Source organism: Pipistrellus hanaki (genome assembly GCF_964339955.1).
Source record: "Pipistrellus hanaki genome assembly, chromosome: 3".
Taxonomy (NCBI): Eukaryota; Metazoa; Chordata; class Mammalia; order Chiroptera; family Vespertilionidae; genus Pipistrellus; species Pipistrellus hanaki.
Window position 1 is genome coordinate 95629409 of NC_140505.1, and position 19461 is coordinate 95648869.

Here is a 19461-nt window from a genome sequence, read left to right on the forward strand (position 1 = left end):
TTTTTTTTAATATATTTTATTGATTTTGTACAGAGAGGAAGGGAGAGAGATACAGAGTTAGAAACATCAATGAGAGAGTCATTGATCAGCTGCCTCTTGCACACCCCATACTGGGGATATGCCCGCAACCAAGGTACATGCCCTTGATCGGAATCGAACCCGGGGCCCTTCAGTCCCCAAGCCGATGCTCAATCCATTGAGCCAAACCGGTTTCGGCCCAAATTTCTTCTTAATTCCCTATGTATAAGTTATGCTTAAAAAATATTTCCCCACACAAGTGCTAAGTGGTTACCCTACCCCAGGCCACTTGCTGTGTAATACTTCCAGGTGTGGGTGCTGTGGCTCCATCCAGCAGGCCTTGACGGAGCCACCACCAGGGTGGAAGTCACTATAGTTGCACATCAGTGAAGTAGTGATTAATTCTCTTTTCATGTACACACATTTACAATTCAAAGGTAACTTCTTTTTTCTTTCACTATATTTTCCCACTATTTTTTGGGCACATACAAAACAAAGAAGTCTTAAGAAGTTGCATTCCCTTTGGGAAATACATAAAATGCAGAGAGTGGTGGGAGCTGGGCCCACCCAGTTGGCCAGTGGTTCCCACACATCCACCCAAGACCCAAGTTTCTGATTAGGGCTTGACAGTTGGGACAGTGTTCCACTGTTTCTAAAAGAACTGGAAGCATTCCATCCAGGGAATGAAATGCAGCAAACCCTGTGAAAGCATGTAGGCTTTGCTTTATTCATCGCCCCGTCACTTTTACCTCTTGGAATTGTAACTTGCGTGTAAGCCCCTTCAGAAATCCTGTGCTTTCTAGTTCTTTAGGCTTCATCTCTGTTCTCAAGAAGTTTAGTTTTGAATGAGATTTCTTTTGTCGTTTTTTCATTGATTTCATAGTGGAGAACCATTGTTTGGCTGCCTCTTGTGCACCCCCTACTTAGGGATTGAGACTGCAACCCAGGCATGTGCCCTGACCGGGAATCAAACCCTTGAACTTCTGGTTCATAGGTGGACTCTTAGCTACTGACCACGGTGGCTGGGCTTGGATGACATTTCTTTTTAAGGTGAAGAAGACGAATACCACCCAGTTGAAAAGTTGATTGTGCTGTCTTCTTTTTCCTTGGCAAGCTGAAGATGTACCTGTTTATTTTAGGGCACAGTGTCTGAGGCCCTCAGAAGCTGCTGAAACTATTACCCCAGGAAAGCAGCAGCACTCAAATGTCTGTCAGGTCTTAGCCTCTTCAGTGAGCCATGACTGGAGACATTTCCTCCCCGTGAAGTTGAACGTGAATTGCTGGTGTATGTGAGAAAAACTGTGAGCAGGCAGGCAGACACACAGGAGGCCTACATAGACCCAACCAGGCCAGAGTTGTTCATTTATACTCTGGCCAAAATGTATAATTGAATTACAACATGGGAATATAACTTTGCTAACATTTGGAGAATGCTTTTCTACCAGGAAGGGGTGGGAGAGGATCTCTAGAGGAAATTCTTTTCTTCATATATCATAATTTTTCACTGAAAAACTATTTAAATTGCTCTCAGTCCTGTGTTAATGCCGGAAAACAGTTGAGCTATATGGAACATTTGAACCCAACTTCTGTCTTCCTATGAGTTATGAGTCATAAATTATAGGGGCATAATGGAGTGTGCCTCAGTTCCATGAGGGTGACAGGTCAGTGGAGCTGGGGTCCCTCCACATCCTCCCCTCTCCCTTCTCCTGGTCTTACTTCCAGGAGTGCTCTCCACCCTCTCATCTCCTGTCATTGCCCCCCTCTTCCAAATTTTCCGTTTCCTTCTCCCTGTTTGCCCACCCCTTGACCTTCCCTTGAGTGAAGGCAGGTGAGCTCACACCTGGTCAGAACACAGCCTTTCCACGAGGCCAGGGCAACTTGGCCACCAGCTCCTGTCTCCTTCAAGGTAAACTGCCAGGCTTGTTCAGTATGTGGGACAGGCCACACTGTGTCTGGGTGCTTCAGGACCAAACTGTCCTCTTCTGCTGCCTGGCAGGTTTTCTGCTCTGCAGGTTGCAGGTCGGTGGGGCAGGTCTTTTGGGGCCTGTGACAGCTGGAGAGCTGGTCACCAAGAGATAATCTCACTGAAGTGCAGAATTGGGGCACTCTTGGGTGCCCTAAAAATAATAGGTGTGATGGGTACCCGCACTATACTTGCAGACCTGTGCCAGGAGGGGCAGCTGGTTTGGACAGGCTTTCTCCCACCAGGAGGGATGCTGGCACCTGGGAATACCTGAGGTGCTGGCTGCAGCCCCTGACTCTGTGCCTCTCCTCCAAGAGGGTTTGAAGTCACTCAGCTACCCACAGGAAGCAGGCTGTGTTGTTCAATGGGTTTAAGACTCAGTAACATCTTGCTGGGGCCGTGAACAGTCACGGAAGCCTGGGAGCTGGGCTGCATATTCCTGATGGATTTGAGTGTGGTTTTGCATCTCCTTTGGCTTGACAGCACAGCTGTGTGTATGATATAGTAACATCTCCAGACAGTTCTTATAGAATCTGTATTAGTGTGAGAGTCAGATATGGGCAACTCTGGTTACAGTGTTACCTGGTAAATGAGCTGGCTCATTCAAGGGGTAAGGTTTTATGACTTGAAACGTTCCTGTGAATATAAGTCATTCTTTGTGGTCTCTTAGTGTTGATTTTTCTTGGTTAAGTTCCTAGGTTTGTAGCACAGTAAACATACAAGACTTGTCATTGGAATGCCCAGTAAATAGGGAGAGATTGGAATATGTGCACACTTACGGTAACTACGTCAATCCCTTAACATGTGGCAGGTTGTGGAGCAATGAACAAGCCTGGCAGTTTACCTTGAAGGAGACAGGAGCTGGTGGCCAAGTTGCAGACAAGCAGGTTGAACAGTTCTGCTGATTGAAGGGCTATGGTCAAAGTCCTTTCCTAGTGGAAAACTTAAGAAAAAATTTTTTTTTATTGATTTCAGAGAAGAAGGGAAAGGGAGAGAGATAGAAACATCCCCCCAGACCAGGGATCAAGGCTGCAATCCAGGCATGTGCCCTGACCAGGAATCAAACTGTGACCTCTAGCCGAAACCGGTTTGGCTCAGTGGATAGAGCGTTGGCCTGCGGACTGAAAGGTCCCAGGTTCGATTCCAGTCAAGGGCATGTACCTGGGTTGCGGACACATCCCCAGTGGGGGGTGTGCAAGAGGCAGCTGATTGATGATTCTCTCTCATAGATGTTTTTAACTCTCTGTCCCTCTCTCTTCCTCTCTGTAAAAAATCAATAAAATATATTTTAAAAAACTGTAACCCCCTGGTTCACAGGTCGATGCTCTGAGCCACGCTGGCCGTGCCTAATGACACACTTTTAAACGAGCACAAAAAGCTCCAGGGTGACCCTGATAAAGCAGCAGTCTCACATCACATCCTTCTCCAAGCTGTGGAGGCTCCTTTGCAGACAGGACCTCATTGCATAATAGAGCTGTGAGGTAGGGAATCCGAGTCTCATCTCCCACCTCCAGGTGAGGAGGCACTGAAGTGTCCGCTTTCTGAACTCTGCTCCCTCGTAGCAGCTCTTCCATATTTCAAATATGTGCCCTTTCTGTTGATCCAAGAGCACTTTTAAAATACAGCTCTGTTCTTGTGCCATCTCCCAGTCTGTCTTGTAAGCTGTCACTTCACATTCCTCCTCCCTGACATTGCCTCTCCAGGCCTTTGATCTTAGGACATCTTTCCAGGCCCTTCCCTGACCCCTCTCTGCCCACCCCACCTCATCTTGCAGTGTTGCACATTTGTGCCACTAAGAACAGAGACACAAGTTATAGCCAAGTATGGCCTATGTGTTGTCCTGCTCAGTTGGAAAGTTGCCAGAAAGAGCAAATTTGATTTTAATATGATACAATCAAATGGATATTAAATACTTAAATTGTTCAAGTCACAGAGGTAGGTCAGTGAATATAGCCATGAATGACAGGGAGTTTCAGGCCAGCTTCTCCCGGTGCTTAAGGAGGGGACAGTCTGACAAAGGTTACAGGCATGAAATGCCTGTCCTGGGGCAGCAGGAACCCCAGAGCCTGTCGGTCTGAGTTAGCCTCCGCAGTGAGGAAGGAGGGATGTCTGGGCCAGTGGCTGTCTGCCTAGTGGCCTTTTGTAAACACAGCCACTCTTCCTGCAGCATAACAGCCTGAGCCTCCATCTCATTGTGCTGGGTCCCTCCACATCCTCACCTCTCCCTTCTCCTGGTCTTACTCCCAGGAGTGCTCTAGCACCCTTGTGCCCTCACGACACCCTCTCATCTGCCATCTCCCCCCTCTTCCAAATTTTCAGTTTCCTGCTCCCTGTTTGCCTACCCCTTGACCTTAAAAACAGCTGCCTCTGCCTGCTCCACTCCTGCCTCCAATAGGTCAGGTTATGTGGTCATCCTCCCCTCTCCCCATCTTTCCTCTTGGTCCTCGGCTCTGCAGAGTGAACTCACTGCCCTGTCCCCTTTTGTCTCCTATCTGCTTCTTCCTGCTTGATCTCGCCCATCTGACAGAGCTTCTTTGCCCCAAATTGATCTTCTCATTGACCTGTGTTCCTCTTGGAAAGCTTCTGCAACTGCCCTCAAATAGGGGCAAAACTCTGGGGTCAGTTTCCCAGACAGTGGTCCCTCTTTGCTGCCTTCTCAAAGCCCATCTTCTCATTAAGCCCCCTCCCTTACTGTACCATCTGCCAAAAATACCTTGTTTTCTGCTGGGCTCCCTGTCTGCCTAAGTCTGTCCTTGAAGAGCCATCTCTTCCATGAGCGTCTCTGATACCCACTCCCTTGGTGGGAAGAGTCTGATTCCTCTGACCCTTGTCCACTCTGCCTGCATCTCCCCGTGGTGATGTAGTTATCCCACAGCAATTCTGTTCTCTGCTGCCCATGGGTCCGTGGGCTCCTTTAGCCTGTCCTTTCCTTCTCACATGGACCAGAGCCCTAAGCGCAAGTCCATGACTGCTGTAGGCAGCATGGGGCATTGTAAACAATAGGCATTCGGGAAGTTTTTAATAAATGATTTTTTGGCAGCCCTCCTATTCTCTCAGGGCAGATCACCTGATTCCAATGTCAGCATTGCAGATGCCACTCTCCCATAATCAGCCTAGGGGTGAGCTAGGTCACAGCAAGCTTCTCTGACTTCCACCATTCCTCACTGTCTTAGGTTTAGGCTTATCTCCAATCTCAAAGTTTTCTGAGAAACAGAATTTAAGATTCAGGTCCACCATCAAAATTCTTGTATGTCTTGACATGTGCTAAACAGTCTATGGTTTAGTATAGGTTAGACTCTTACCATCAGGCACCTAAGGACATGTAGCCAACTGTAGCCATTCTGAGACTTGTCTGTGGCACCCCCGCCGTCAAAGGGAGATGAATGTCACAACAGCTGGAGGAGGTGGGAATGGAAGTTGCCGGTGGCTTTGAGATGACCATGAGCTTCCTGCAGGAGATGGCGGGCCGAGCGCTGAAGCAGACGGGCAGCAGGAGCATTGAAGCTGCCCTGGACTACATCAGCAAGATGGGCTACCTGGACCCCAGGAAGGAGCAGATTGTACGAGTCATCAAGCAGACCTCCCCAGGTGAGTTGAGACCTGTGACCCGTGAGTGAGGATGGTCGGTGATTTAAAAACACAAAAGGCGGGAAGGGGTGCGCAGGAAGTGGTTAACGGAAGAACACACATACGTCTGTGGACACAGACAGTAGTGTGGTGAAGGCCTGGAGAGGGCGGGACTGGGGTTAAAAGGGGGACATGTGTAATATTTTCAACGATAAAGATAAATTTAAAAATAAAAACATAAAAGGGAGGTCCAGTGTGGCCTTGATCAGCAGATTGCCTCTGGGCACATTGCCAAGTGTCTGTAATGGGTGAGACAGCCTATCCTGCTCTGACGTTTGGGCCCCAGAGAGGGGGGGGTGGGGGGGAAGCAGAGAGCAGCAGTAGATCATGGGACCTACCTCCCATCTGAAATAACCTGTGGCACTTCCTATGCGGGGGATGGGAGGTACTTGTTTTGTTTTATAAAACATTAAAAACTCACTGGGTATTAAAATTAGGCAGAGTGAGAATAAAAATGTTCTTTTTACTTTCTCTAAGGCCTGTGGAGGGGTCTTTCAAAAGGGAGGCTTATTTCACTGATTCTAAAACACACAGTTTCTCATGCTGTGAGAGCTGCTGCCCAGCGGCAGAGGGTGGTGGTGCTGCGGAGGCCAAGAGGCTGTAGCACCAAACACTTTGCAGCAAACACAGCTTCCCTGGCTGTCAGTGATATCCTCTTCCAGGATGGAGCAGATGGGACAGTTTCTGTGCCTGAGATCCCTGAGTGTGATAGGAACTCAAGACACTTAGCAATGGAGTTTCCCCTATTTTGTGGGGTGAGAATTGTACAGGTTTTGTAAGCTGTATCTTTGCTGTTAAGAGGACACAAACTGTTTTCTTCTTTTATAATATATTTTATTGATTTTTTACAGAGAGGAAGGGAGAGGGATAGAGAGCCAGAAACATCAATGAGAAACATCGACCAGCTGCCTCCTGCACACCCCCAACTGGGGATGTGCCCGCAACCAGGCTACATGCCTTTGACTGGAATCAAACCTGGGACCCTTCAGTCCACAAGCTGACGCTCTATCCACTGAGCCAAACCAGTTAGGGCTGTTTTCTTCTTGACAGAATGAGTTTCCTTACACAGTGCCCTGCAGGCTGTCCATATGAAGGTGCTTCATCTGTCTGGTCTTGTCTCAGAGCACAGCTTCCAGGAACGACCCAGGGCCATGCTCTAAGGGGATTTTCTTCTACATTGGCCTTTGGTATTTGCTCAGTAGTACAGGAAACAGCAATGTTTCACTGTAACTTCTGCCTGATGTGGTGGCTGTGGAGGGTCTTGGTTTTGCCAGGGATTTCTGTGAGGACTCCCTGTGGGCAAGGCAGACCTTTGATTTCGGGGCAGCCTGGATCTGCCCCAGCAGAGTTCAGCCTTGCCCAAGTGCCTTCATTCATGGAAGAGCCTGAAAGTGCCAGAAGCCGTTGGACAGACCTCTCTAATGCCACTTCTGTTCTTTCTTTCCTCTGCAGGGAAAGGCGTGGCGTCCACCTCTGTGCCACGGAGGCCTAGCTTTGAAGGAGGAGGAGATCCCTTCCCCCCCTATCATCCAATGAGCGGGGCCTATGAGGGTAGCAATGTACTGGAGGAGGTGCCCCGACAGTACATGGACTTTCTCTTTGCCAGTGTCAGTCCCCACAGCACGCCTGGTGGCCTCCAGCACCAGTCCAAGGGCTACTCTGCAAGTTTGGAGACTTCTGGGATGAACTTCCCCATGGCCGGGCCAGAGGGCCAAGGCGTCCTGCTGCAGGGCCCACACTACAGGCCACATCTGCTGGGGCCCGGGGCACCCCCGGGCTACGGCATCCAGCGCAGCCCTTCCTTTCAGAACAAGGTGCCACCGGACACTACAGGCTATGCCAGTCTGGCTACCAAGGGCCTGGCTGGGCAGCCAGGCGCCGGCCACCCCTTCCCAGTGGTAGGGGCCACAGCAGGTTCATACATGTCGCATCCACACCACAAACAGGCCCCGCAGATGCACGTGATGGCACCCCCGCAGAGCCTGCTGGCCCCCTCCAGGAACAGCCTCAATGTGGACCTGTACGAGGCCAGCAGCACCCCTGTCCAGTCGTGGCCGGTGCCCACGCTGACCCGGCGAGACTCTATGCAGAAGCAGGCGCTGGGGCTGGAGGGCTCTGTGCCCAGCAGAAGCAGCTCCTTCAGTAGCCACCAGCAACCTGTGGCCACGGCTTCCCCCAACACCATCACTGCAGTGACAGCGGCCCACATTCTGCACCCAGTGAAGAGCGTTCGTGTGCTCCGGCCAGAGCCGCAGACGGCTGTGGGGCCCTCCCATCCGGCGTGGGTGCCCGCGCCCGCGCCCGCTCCAGGGCCCGAGGGCCCCGATTCCACTGACGAGCAGCCTCCACCCTTGGTGGGCGTGGGCCCCTACCCTCGGGATGTGGATGTGAGGTGCCCGCCCCCACCCTACCCTAAGCACCTGCTGCGGGGTGCTGTCGAGCAGGTGGACATGGATTGCCTGTGTGCGGGGGTGGAGCAGCAGCTGTGGGGTACCCCATCTGAGCCCCCCAACAGGGGCCACAAAGGTGCCAAGGCAGACCGAGCTGGGAAGGATAAGAAGCTGATCCAGACCTCTCCCGTTCCGGTTCGCAAAAAGAGCTGTGATGAGGAGAAAAGAGAGTCTCGAATCAAGAGCTACTCACCCTATGCATTCAAGTTCTTCATGGAACAGCATGTGGAAAATGTCATCAAGACCTACCAGCAGAAGGTCAGCCGCAGGCTGCGGCTGGAGCAGGAGATGGCCAGAGTAATTTCTCCTTTCAGTCTTCCTAAGCTCTTAACAGTAGAATCCCTTTTCTTTCTGTTTTATGCACCTTTGGTACCAACCAGTCATCCCCTGGGCCTGGTCTGGTTATGAGGGGAGGACTTGGAGAAGTTACAGGTGCTCCAGCCTCCCTTCCTCCTTCCCTGGGCTGCAGGGATCAGGTATGACTGTACACCATGTACCAATGGGAAATTATCATGGGTTTTTATGTGTTTTATCATTAGCCAAGTTCATTAAGTTTTATTGACTAGTAACAAAATACTTTGGGAAGAGCAGAAATAAAGTTTGAGGGTTTATGAATTGAAATTGTGGGATTTATAAAGAAAAATATATCGAATAGGTAATCATTTATCCTTCCTTTTAAGTCTATAATTAACAAGTAATATTTTGTTTTTTAAAATATGTTTTTATTGATTTCAGAGAGGAAGGGACAGGGAGAGAGAAATAGAAGCATCAATGATGAGAATCATTGATAGGCTGCCTCCTGCATGCCCCCTATAGGGGATCAAACCCGTAACCCAGGCATGTGCCCTGACCAGGAATAAAACTTTGTTATCCTGGTTCACAGGTCAATGCTTGGCCACTGAGCCACACCAGCCAAGCAGCAAGTAATGTTTTAAAGAGATCTTACTTGACACAAAACTGCTAAAGGAGGTAATTAATGAAACTGTTTAAATTAAATGTTATAGTAAATTAAATCAGTATGGTATTAAATATTATAAACCAATAATTTCAGGTTCTAAAACTAAAATTTGTACTCTTACTTTCTGCTCTCCCATTTTCATTGATTTTTTTTTTCTTTTCATTTTCCCTGAGCTTTTATTAAAATACTAATGGCCTGGTGCACGAAATTCATGCACGGGGACGGTGGAGGGGGGGGGGGGCACGCAGGGCAGGAAGAAGGGTGTCCCTCAGCCCAGCCTGTACCCTTTCCAATGTGGGACCCCTCAGGGGATAACCAGCAGTCAGACATCCATCTCACAATCCAGAACTGCTGGCTCCTAATCGCTCGCCTGCCTGCTTGATTGCCCCTAACTTCTGCCTGCCAGCCTGATTGTCCCTAACTGCTCTCCTGCTGGCTTGATTGCCCCTAACCACCTCTGCCTCAGCCCTGCACCCGGGACCCAGGATTCCCCCCTCCAGCCGACCACAGGCACCCGGGATCCAGGCTTCCCTCCCTCTGGTCAGCCATAGGTGCCCAAGCCGGCTACAGCCGGAGGGGATGGTGGGCAGGTGGCTTCACCTGGGCTGTAGCTGCAAGTGCTGACGCCTGGGACCATGGGGTGGGTGGCTCCTCTGTCTTTCCTGGGATGCAGCGTGGGCAACTTCTTCTGCTGGCTGTGGCCCGGGATCATGGGGAAGGCAGCTTCTTTGTCTCCCAGGCCGCACCCAGTCTCAGGCACTGGGGCCCAGTTTTTGTCTCCCCCAGGATGTGGGGCAGGTGGACGTGAGGCTTCTGCTGTTGGCTGTGACCTGGAATCACAGGTCAGGCAGCTTCTTGGTCTCCCCGGCTGCAGCCAGCCTCAGGGGCTGGCGTCCAACCTCTCTGACCCCCACAGGCCTGGGGTGGTGGCGGGGGGGGGGGGGGGGGGACAGGGCTTCCGCCATGTTTTCAGGTTAATTTGCATACTCACTCTGATTGGCTGTTGGATGTAGCGGAATGATGGTAATTTGCATGTCTCTCTTTTATTAGTGTAGATTAAGTTGCTGCCTAGCCAGTGTGCTCAGTGGTTGAACATTAATCTAGGAACTAGGAAGTTAGAGTCCCATTCCCAGTCAGGACACATGACTGGGTTACAGGCTTGATCCCCAGTAGGGGGTGTGTAGGAAGCAGCCAATCAATGATTCTCTGTTATCATTGATGTTTCTATCTCCTTCTCCCTTCCTTTCTGAAATCAATAAAATATATACATATATATTTTATTTTATTTTAAAATTAGGTTTCACCAATAAACAGTTGCTGCCAAAATGTTAAATAAATAAATAAAATAAAATAAAATAAGGTTGCTCTTAGAGTTCCAGGAATTTTGTGGCCCCTTTTCCACAGATTTTTGCTCATAGAGATTTCCTTCAATTTTTAAGGGCCTAAAGTCACCAAGAGAGAACTATTTTGTCTTCCCCTTGGATTCTGGATTTGTGTCTATATATGGATATAACGAACAGAATGGATTATTCTCTTGCTTAGAGTATATTGGATCCATTCTCCTGTCTTCTCATTTCTGTAGATCAAGTCAGGGTCCTCTCAGTTCTAGGGCATCTTCCACCAGCCATTTTCTGTCAGGGTTCCTCGGATATGAACCTTATTTTCTTTCTGTGCAGGCTGGACTCTGTGAGGCTGAGCAGGAGCAGATGAGGAAGATCCTCTATCAGAAGGAGTCTAATTATAACAGGTTGAAGAGGGCCAAGATGGACAAATCAATGTTTGTAAAAATCAAAACATTGGGGATTGGTGCCTTTGGTGAAGTGTGCCTGGCGTGTAAGGTTGACACTCATGCCCTATACGCCATGAAGACCCTGAGGAAGAAAGATGTCTTAAACCGCAATCAGGTGGCCCACGTGAAGGCTGAGAGGGACATCTTGGCTGAGGCAGACAATGAGTGGGTGGTCAAACTCTACTACTCCTTCCAAGACAAGGACAGCCTATACTTTGTGATGGACTACATCCCTGGGGGAGATATGATGAGCCTGCTCATTCGGATGGAGATCTTCCCAGAGCACCTGGCCCGCTTCTACATTGCAGAGTTGACTCTGGCCATCGAGAGTGTCCACAAAATGGGCTTTATCCACCGAGACATCAAGCCAGACAACATTTTGATAGATCTTGATGGTCACATCAAACTGACAGATTTTGGTCTCTGCACTGGATTCAGATGGACTCATAACTCAAAATACTACCAGAAAGGTACTGTGTAGACATACCATACCTACTTTGCACATCTAGACACAACTGAGCCATTTAAGGCAACTGTTTCCTGCCCTGGTGGCTCCTAATCATTATGAACTTATCTGTCACTCCATCCTATATAATAAAAGGCTTAATATGCAAATCCCTCCCCCCGCCCCCCAGGGGGGAATTTAACCACTCGCTATGACATGCACTGACCACCAGGGGGTGGCATGGAACAAAGGAAAGCCCTGGCCAGTGGCCAGCTGCCAGGGGAAAGAAGGCCCTGATCGGCGCTGATCACCGGCCAGGCCTAGGGACCCCACCTGTGCACAAATTCATGCACCAGGCCTCTAGTTATTTTATAATTTGGTGTGACATCCTTTTCTCTCTAAAGATGTGTGAGAGTGGATTTAAGTTTTACTATGATATTTTTAGGCCAATAGGCTATGAGATGTCTGGAACCATTGCTCCGCCCTGTTAAAATGAGCCCTAAAAAGTACTGTATTTTCCGGCGTATAAGATGGCCCCCTAATTTTACAGTTAAAACATAGGTTTAGGCCTATATTCGCTGCATAAGACTACCCCCCACTTCTGAGGCAACACCAGTTCTTTTTTTAATAGACCACCTCTCTGACTCTGGCTAACCTGAGGAGGCTTTTTACTAGAACACAGTGTAACTAGTAGCATTTAAGTCATTTTATTATCACATTTTTAAAATCTTATGCTTTTCCATTCTTATCTTAAAGCACATCCTGTCGGGACTGACCTGAGATGGGTGCAGAGTTCCCTCAGTTATCCAAGCCTCTAGTGCAGCCTGCAGCTGCTGTTTCTGCCATGGTGCTGTGTTCATTTCACATGGGATCTCAGACCCGGGAACAGGCCACCCTGCTGAGCAGTTGGAAAGGGATCTTTAGTGAGTCAGGAGCTGAATTGAATTACAGTGTAGCTTCGGATACAGAACATGTACACTGTGTTCTAGTAAAAAGCCTGCTCAAATTGGCCAGAGTCAGAGAGGCGGTCTATTAAAAAAAGAACTGGTGTTGCCTCGGAAGTGGGGGGTAGTCTTATACAGCGAATATAGGCCTAAACCTATGTTTTAACTGTAAAATTAGGGGGTCGTCTTATACACCGGAAAATATGGTAAGTTTTACATACTCCTGAGAAGTCCTTGTACAGCTGGCCTCAGGCGTTCCACACTATCTGAAGTACCTGCAGTATCTGCAGTATCTGTAGGTGTAGGTATGGATATAGGTATGATCATAGTTTAACTCCGGGTCCTGTAGTTCTGCTATTTTGAAAAATCAAAAACAGCTGGCCATTATTTATGGCTTGGATTCTTAAAGTAGTTATTTTAGTACCATAGTTCAGGTTTCAGTTTTTTATTTTAACTTGAAACTAATCCTAACCCATTTAATTTATTCCCATTTTCTGGCATTTAAGTCATTTTATTATCACATTTTAAAAATCTTCTTATGCTTTTCCATTTTTATCTTAAAGCACATCCTGTCGGGACTGACCTGAGATGGGTGCAGAGTTCCCTCAGTTATCCAAGCCTCTAGTGCAGCCTGCAGCTGCTGTTTCTGCCATGGTGCTGTGTTCATTTCACATGGGATCTCAGACCCGGGAACAGGCCACCCTGCTGAGCAGTTGGACAGGGATCTTTAGTGTGTCAGGAGCTGAATTGAATTACTCCTCAGTTTGAAGCTATGGGTTTGTTGACTAGTGAATACTTTATTTTGCATTCTCTTCTTTTGCTTCCATGATTCCTGGTGCAAAAGGGAGCCACATCAGACAGGACAGCATGGAGCCTGGTGACCTCTGGGACAACGTGTCTAATTGTCGCTGTGGAGACAGGCTGAAGACCCTGGAGCAGAGAGCCAGAAAGCAGCATCAGAGATGTCTAGCACACTCCCTGGTTGGGACCCCAAATTACATTGCCCCGGAAGTGCTTCTCCGAAAAGGTAGGTGCCTCAGGCACTCACCTCAAGCATTCCACACTCCTGCTCATCTAGAGGCCATCTTAGCTCCAGAGTTGTGGAGCCAGAGGACCTCTGAGTCTCTCCAGCCCAGATTTCTAAGACCTGAGTATTCCTGTTGTAACTGTGTGCTCACGGAAGCACGTGTCACTTCCTTTTGGAACTGCTCTCGCTCCCACTGTGACAGAAGACATGCACCTTTATGCTAGTCTTTGCTCATTCCTCCTTTGGGAAGTGAGAGACTGGGTGGAGATATGGACACAAGAGAATCACTGCAGAACTGGTTTGACAGTCATATGATAGAAATAACTCTGAGGGTCACAGGGACTCTTTTCAGTCTGCCTAAGCCAGACATTTCCAGACTCTAGCTGTAACTTTAAAAAAAAAATTTTTTTTCAATTACAGTTTACATTCAGTAATATTTTGTATTAATTTTAGGTGTGCAGCATAGTAGTTAGACAATCACATTCTTTACAAAGTGGTCCCCCTGACACTTCAAGTATCTACCTGGCACTGTACAGAGTTATTACAATTTTTTATATATATATATTTTATTAATTTTTTACAGAGAGGAAGAGAGAAGGATAGAGAGTTAGAAACATCAATGAGAGAGAAACATCGATCAGCTGCCTCTTGCACACCCCCTACTGGGGATGTGCCCGCAACCAAGGTACATGCCCTTGACTGGAATTGAACCCGGGACCTTTCAGTCTGCAGTCCGACGCTCTATCCACTGAGCCAAACCGGTTTCGGCGAGTTATTACAATTTTATTGACTATGTTTCCTATGTTGTACTTTATATCCCCAGGACTATTTTGTAATTCCCGATTTGTACTTCTCAATCCCTTCACCTTTTTGATTCACTTCCACAGCCCTTGGGTAACCTTCAGTCTATTCTCTGTATCTATGAGTATGTTTCTGTTTTATTTGTTTGTTTATATTGTTTTTTAGATTTCACATATAAGTGAAATAATAAGTTATTTGCCTTTCTCTGACATTTCACTTAGCATAATACCCTACAGGTTCACCCACGCTGTTGCAAATGGTAAGATTTCAGGGTTTTTTTTTATGGTCAAGTAATATTCCATTGTATATATGTGCCCAAGTTTTTTGCCCAAGTTTCGAGCTGGGTTGTACCATCTCCAGCTGGTTATTGAGTATGACAGAAGACAAATATTCTTTTCCTCCAGTTCTCTCTTCTATTCCAGAAGCACCGATAAGGTCTGATTTGGGTACATTATTGTGCATAAAACTACAAGTGCTTAGTAAAATTGGTCCTGAATGGATGTTTTGTTCCATCAAATATGGCAGCTGACTGAACACCAAATAAATCTTCCATTATTGACCTGAGTTTTTGCAATAAATCCAGGATTGGTGGCCTATCTCTTCACGTGTTGTTTCAAGTCTTTGCAGCTACCCAGATCTGTTCAAGTCTGAGTTTTCTTTGTTAGCTGTGGTAATCCAAAGCAAGTTAATTAACCACTTAGACCCACATTTATAGCAATAACCTTGCTGCCCAGTCACACTCTCTAAGTAGGAGGAGGGGTTGCTGGGCTCTGGGGGACAATATCCTCTCCAATATCCAGCATGTACACTCTTCAGGAACCAAGGGTAGAGTCTTGGTTCCAGGTGGACAGGAAGGAGTGGGATGAGAGTACCGAGAAGTCTCAAGGAGCTAAACTGGCAGTACTGCCAGCAGGTCTTAGGTTTCAGTTCATACTTAGCAAGGATTAGGTAATGTAAGACTGGAACATAGATTGGACTGGGACATGAGGCTCTGGGGGGGAAATGGGAAAGAATCAGGGGAAAAAATGAACCTGTTCTGATTTGTTGGGGCTTGCTCTGACTCAGCTTCAGGATGTCCTGTTTCAGCTCTGTGTTGGGAGCACTGTGAGGAAGAGCCTGGCTGGCTAGTGCCTCACACAGATCCTGTCTTCACTGACAGTTGTTCCCTTTGCCAAAGTACTCCCTTCTCCATATTCAATTTCCTCCAAACCTCCTAGGAAAGCCTTGCCAGAAAGCCCTCATGACAGGACACACTTGTTCACAGGTCTTAACACTTCTTATTTTGTGATTACTACTAATTTTAATTTGTATCTGTTGGTAGATTCCTTTAAGAACTTAAAATTCTGGCCGAAACCAGTTTGGCTCAGTGGATAGACTGTCAGTCTGCGGACTGAAAGGTCCCAGGTTCGATTCCGGACAAGGGCATGTACATTGATTGTGGGCACATTCCCAGTAGGGGGTGTGCAGGGGGCAGCTGGGCGATGTTTCTCTCTCATCGATGTTTCTAGCTCTCTATCCCTCTCCTTTCCTCTCTGTGGAAAATCAATAAAAATATATTAAAAAAAAAAAAAAAAGAACTTAAAATTCTGGTTAGTATCACTAGTAACAAAAACAGTAATCTTTTTTTTGGTAGCATTTGTAAAGTTTCTTTTTTTTTTTTTTAATAAATCTTTATTGTTCATATTATTACAAATGTTCCTCATTTTTTCCCCTCCATTGCTCCCCTCCACCAGGTTCCCACCCCATCCTCTGCCCTTTCTTCACCCCCCACTGTCCTCATCCATAGGTGCACAGTTTATGTTCAGTCTCTTCCCATACCCCCCACTCCCCTTTTCCCAAAGAATCGTCAGTCCACTCCCCTTCCATACCTCTGATTCTATTATATTCAACAGTTAATATTGTTCATCAGATTTTTTTTTAATTTCCTTGGTTTTTAGATTCACTTGTTGATAGTTAGTAACTGTTGTTCAGTTTTTATCTTTATTTACTTTCTCTTCCGAAAGAACCCCCTTCAGCAATTCATATAATTCTGGTTTGGTGGTGATGAACTCCTTTAGCTTTTTTTTAATAGTGAAGCTCTTTATCTGGCCTTCGATTCTGAGTGATAGCTTTGCTGGGTAGAGTATTTTTGGCTGTAGGTTCTTGCTATTCATCACCTTGAATATTTCTTGCCATTCCTGTCTGGCCTGCATGGTTTCTGTTGAGAAATCAGCTGACAATCATATGGGTGCTCCTTTATAGGTAACTACCTGCTTTTCTCTGGCTGCTTTTAATATTCTCTTTTTGTCTTTTGCTCTTGGGATTTTAATTATGATGTGTCTTGGTGTGGTCCTCTTTGGATTCCTTTTGTTAGGGGTTCTGTGCGCTTCCTGGATTTGTAAGTCTAATTCTTTCACCAGGTGGGGGAAATTTTCTGTCACTATTTCTTCCAATATGTTTTCGGTATCTTGCTCTGTCTCTTCTTCTGGGACCCCCCTAATTCTGATGTTGGTTCACTTGAAGTTGTCCCAGAGGTTTCTTACACTATCTTCAACTTTCTGGATTCTCTTGTCTTCTTGCTTTTGCAGAGGAGTGTCCTTTGGCTCTTTATGTTCCAAATCTTTGACTTGATTCTTGCGATCTTCCATTCTGTTTTTAGGACTCTGTATAATATTTTTCATTTCAGAGAATGTATTCTTTATTTCTAGTTGATCCCTTTTTATACTCTCATAGGTCTCATTTATTTTATCGGCCTTTTTTAGGAAATTCTTGAAAAACCTTATAACCGTGGTTTTGAACTCTATATCCAGTTGCTTGTTGTCCTCCATTTCTTTCATTTGTGATCTGTTTCCTTGTCTCGGCATTTTCACAGCTTCCCTGAGTTGGTAGGGTGGCTTTGTGTGCTAAGGTGCCCTATATGGGTCACCCTCCCAGTTACCTGAGGTGGACACTCGTGGTGCACCCCTTTGTGAACTGTGTGTACAGCCTTATTGTAGTTAAGTTTTGATTGTTGTTGGTATCACTGGGAGGAACTGACCTCCAGGCCAATTGGCTGTGAGGATCAGCTGTGTCTATGCCGGGATACAGCCTTATTCTACTAGACTTGGAAAATTGCAAAAGCCTCTGTGTTCAGCTTGGATGGGGCGGAGTTTCAGGGTGGAGTCTACAGCCTTAGCTTCCTCTCAGCCCCGCCCTATGAAGTTCCTGAGTCTCAGTGTTCCTCACTGTCCTTGGGTACTTGCTGCAAGCACCTCTGAGAGAAAGTTTCGCCCGCTACGAGACAGTCTAGTCTCTCCCCCAGTGAGCCCAAAACTGGGGTTCAGTGCAGTTGGAAGTGGGGTTCAGAGCAGTCTGGAGTTTTCGTCTCCTTCCCTCTAGGGCAATCCAGCGGCACAGTCAACAGTCCGTCCTCTGCGTGCATTCACGTGCATGCCTCTGGAGCTCTGCCTTTTGCCGCTCCCCTGAGTTTCTGCCTTACAGCCCAGATTCCCTCCGTGTGAGTCTGGGTCCCCAGGATCTGGCCTGGAACTGGGGTTCAGTGCAGTCAGAACTGGGCTCAGCACAGTCTGGAGCTATTGTCTCCTTCCCGCTAGGGCAATCTAGCAGCAGAGTCAACAGTCAGTCCTCTGCACAGATTCACATGCACGCCTCTGGGGCTCTGCCTTTCATTACTCCCCTGAGTTTCTGCCTTACAGCCTAGTTCCCTCTGTATGAGCCTGGGTCCCCAGGGTCTCGCCCAGAACTGGGGTTCAGCACAGTCCGGAGCTTTTATCTTCTTCCTGCTAGGGAACGCCAACCAGGCACTCAGCCGCCCCCTCCTCTTCGACTCCATCCTTTCCCCCCTCACGCACCATGTCTCCGTACCTTAGACTTTTACAGCTCCTCTGATTTTCCTTCTGGTTTTCTCTTTCCTTCTAGTTGTAGAATTTCCAGTCAGTCAACTTTCCTGTAGTTCTGGATAATGTCCATTTTGTATTTTAGTTGTATTTTTTGAAATTGTTGTGCGAGGCTGCAGTTAGGTGTTTACCTATGCCGCCATCTTGGTTTCTTCTAATCTTTTTTTTTTTTATTTTAAGTTTTTTTAATTTACTGATTTGAGATAGAGAACCATTGATTAGTTGTTCTACTTCATTCTTGTATTCATTGGGTGATTCCTGAATATACCCCAACTGGGGATCAAACCCCCAATCTTGGCATATTGGGACAATGCTCTAACCAACTATGCAACCCAGCCAGCACAACAGTAATCTTTTTAAATTAAGGTATTTTCTTACTACAAAAGCATTCTGTGTTTACCACACACCAGAGACTGAAAATAAGAAAAAGGACAAGTGTTCCTCCCCACATGAAGACTGTTACCACCCCAGCATATGCTTTTTCCAGCCTATATTCTGAGCCACACATGCAAGGAGGCTTGTTTTGTGTAGGGTGGTTTTCTTTTATGTAATGTGTGCTGCTTGAACATGTTTCCCCACGTGGCAGTAAAGTAATACTTGAGGATTTGTACAGTTCCTCTCCAAGAAGAGCACGTGTCCTTGCTGGAATTGAACGTGGCCTTGTCTTTCTCTCAGGGTACACTCAGCTCTGTGACTGGTGGAGCGTTGGAGTGATTCTTTTCGAGATGCTGGTGGGGCAGCCACCCTTTCTGGCCCCCACTCCCACAGAGACCCAGCTGAAGGTAAGGAAGCCAAATGCATTTGCTTGTTGCAAACACACTTGGTTTTTGGACCCTTTATTCTGATTGGTGTAGGAATCTCAGTTGTACATAATGTGTTTTTTTAAGTATTCTTTACCTATTTTGAAATTTTTTTTTTCTGATTTCTTTTTTTAAATTTTTTTTTATTTTAAAATATATTTTATTGATTTTTACAGAGAGGAAGGGAGAGGGATAGAGAGTTAGAAACACCGATGAGAGAGAGACATCGACCAGCTGCCTCCTGCACACCCCCTATTGGGGATGTGCCCACAACCAAGGTACATGCCCTTGACCAGAATTGAACCTGGGACCTTTCAGTCCACAGGACGATGCTCTATCCACTGAGCCAAACCGGTTCTGGCCTGATTTCTTTTTTTTTAATTATTATTATTTTATTGATTTTGTACAGAGAGGAAGGGAGAGATAGAGAGTTAAAAACATCGATGAGAGAGAGTCATCGATCAGCTGCCTCTTGCACACCCCCTACTGGGGATGTGCCCGCAACCAAGGTACATGCCCTTGACTGGAATCAAACCCGGGACCCTTCAGTCCCCAAGCCGACGCTCTATCCATTGAGCCAAACCGGTCTCGGCCTATTTTGAAAATTTTTATTATAATAAGTAAAGCCCCAGAGTTAGACTTGAGTTTTGTTTTGTTTTGTTTTTTATCCTCTTCTGAGGATGTTTATTGATTTTAGAGAAAGAGGAAAGAGGAGAGAGAGAAACATCAATTTGAGAGAAACATGGATCCATTGCCTCTCATAC

General features: G+C 46.9%; 1 protein-coding gene across 4 annotated transcripts in view; it reads left to right on the forward strand.

Moving 5' to 3' along the window:
• Positions 1-19461, forward strand: part of LATS2 (large tumor suppressor kinase 2) — a 121076-nt gene that overhangs the window by 92916 nt on the left and 8699 nt on the right. For all 4 annotated transcript variants that reach the window (XM_084878554.1, XM_084878555.1, XM_084878556.1 and 1 more), the window contains 5 exons: positions 5437-5569; positions 7061-8355; positions 10693-11275; positions 13039-13221; positions 18573-18679. In XM_084878554.1, coding sequence (XP_084734680.1) covers positions 5437-5569; positions 7061-8355; positions 10693-11275; positions 13039-13221; positions 18573-18679 — 2301 coding nt within the window. The remainder of the gene's footprint in view (positions 1-5436; positions 5570-7060; positions 8356-10692; positions 11276-13038; positions 13222-18572; positions 18680-19461) is intronic.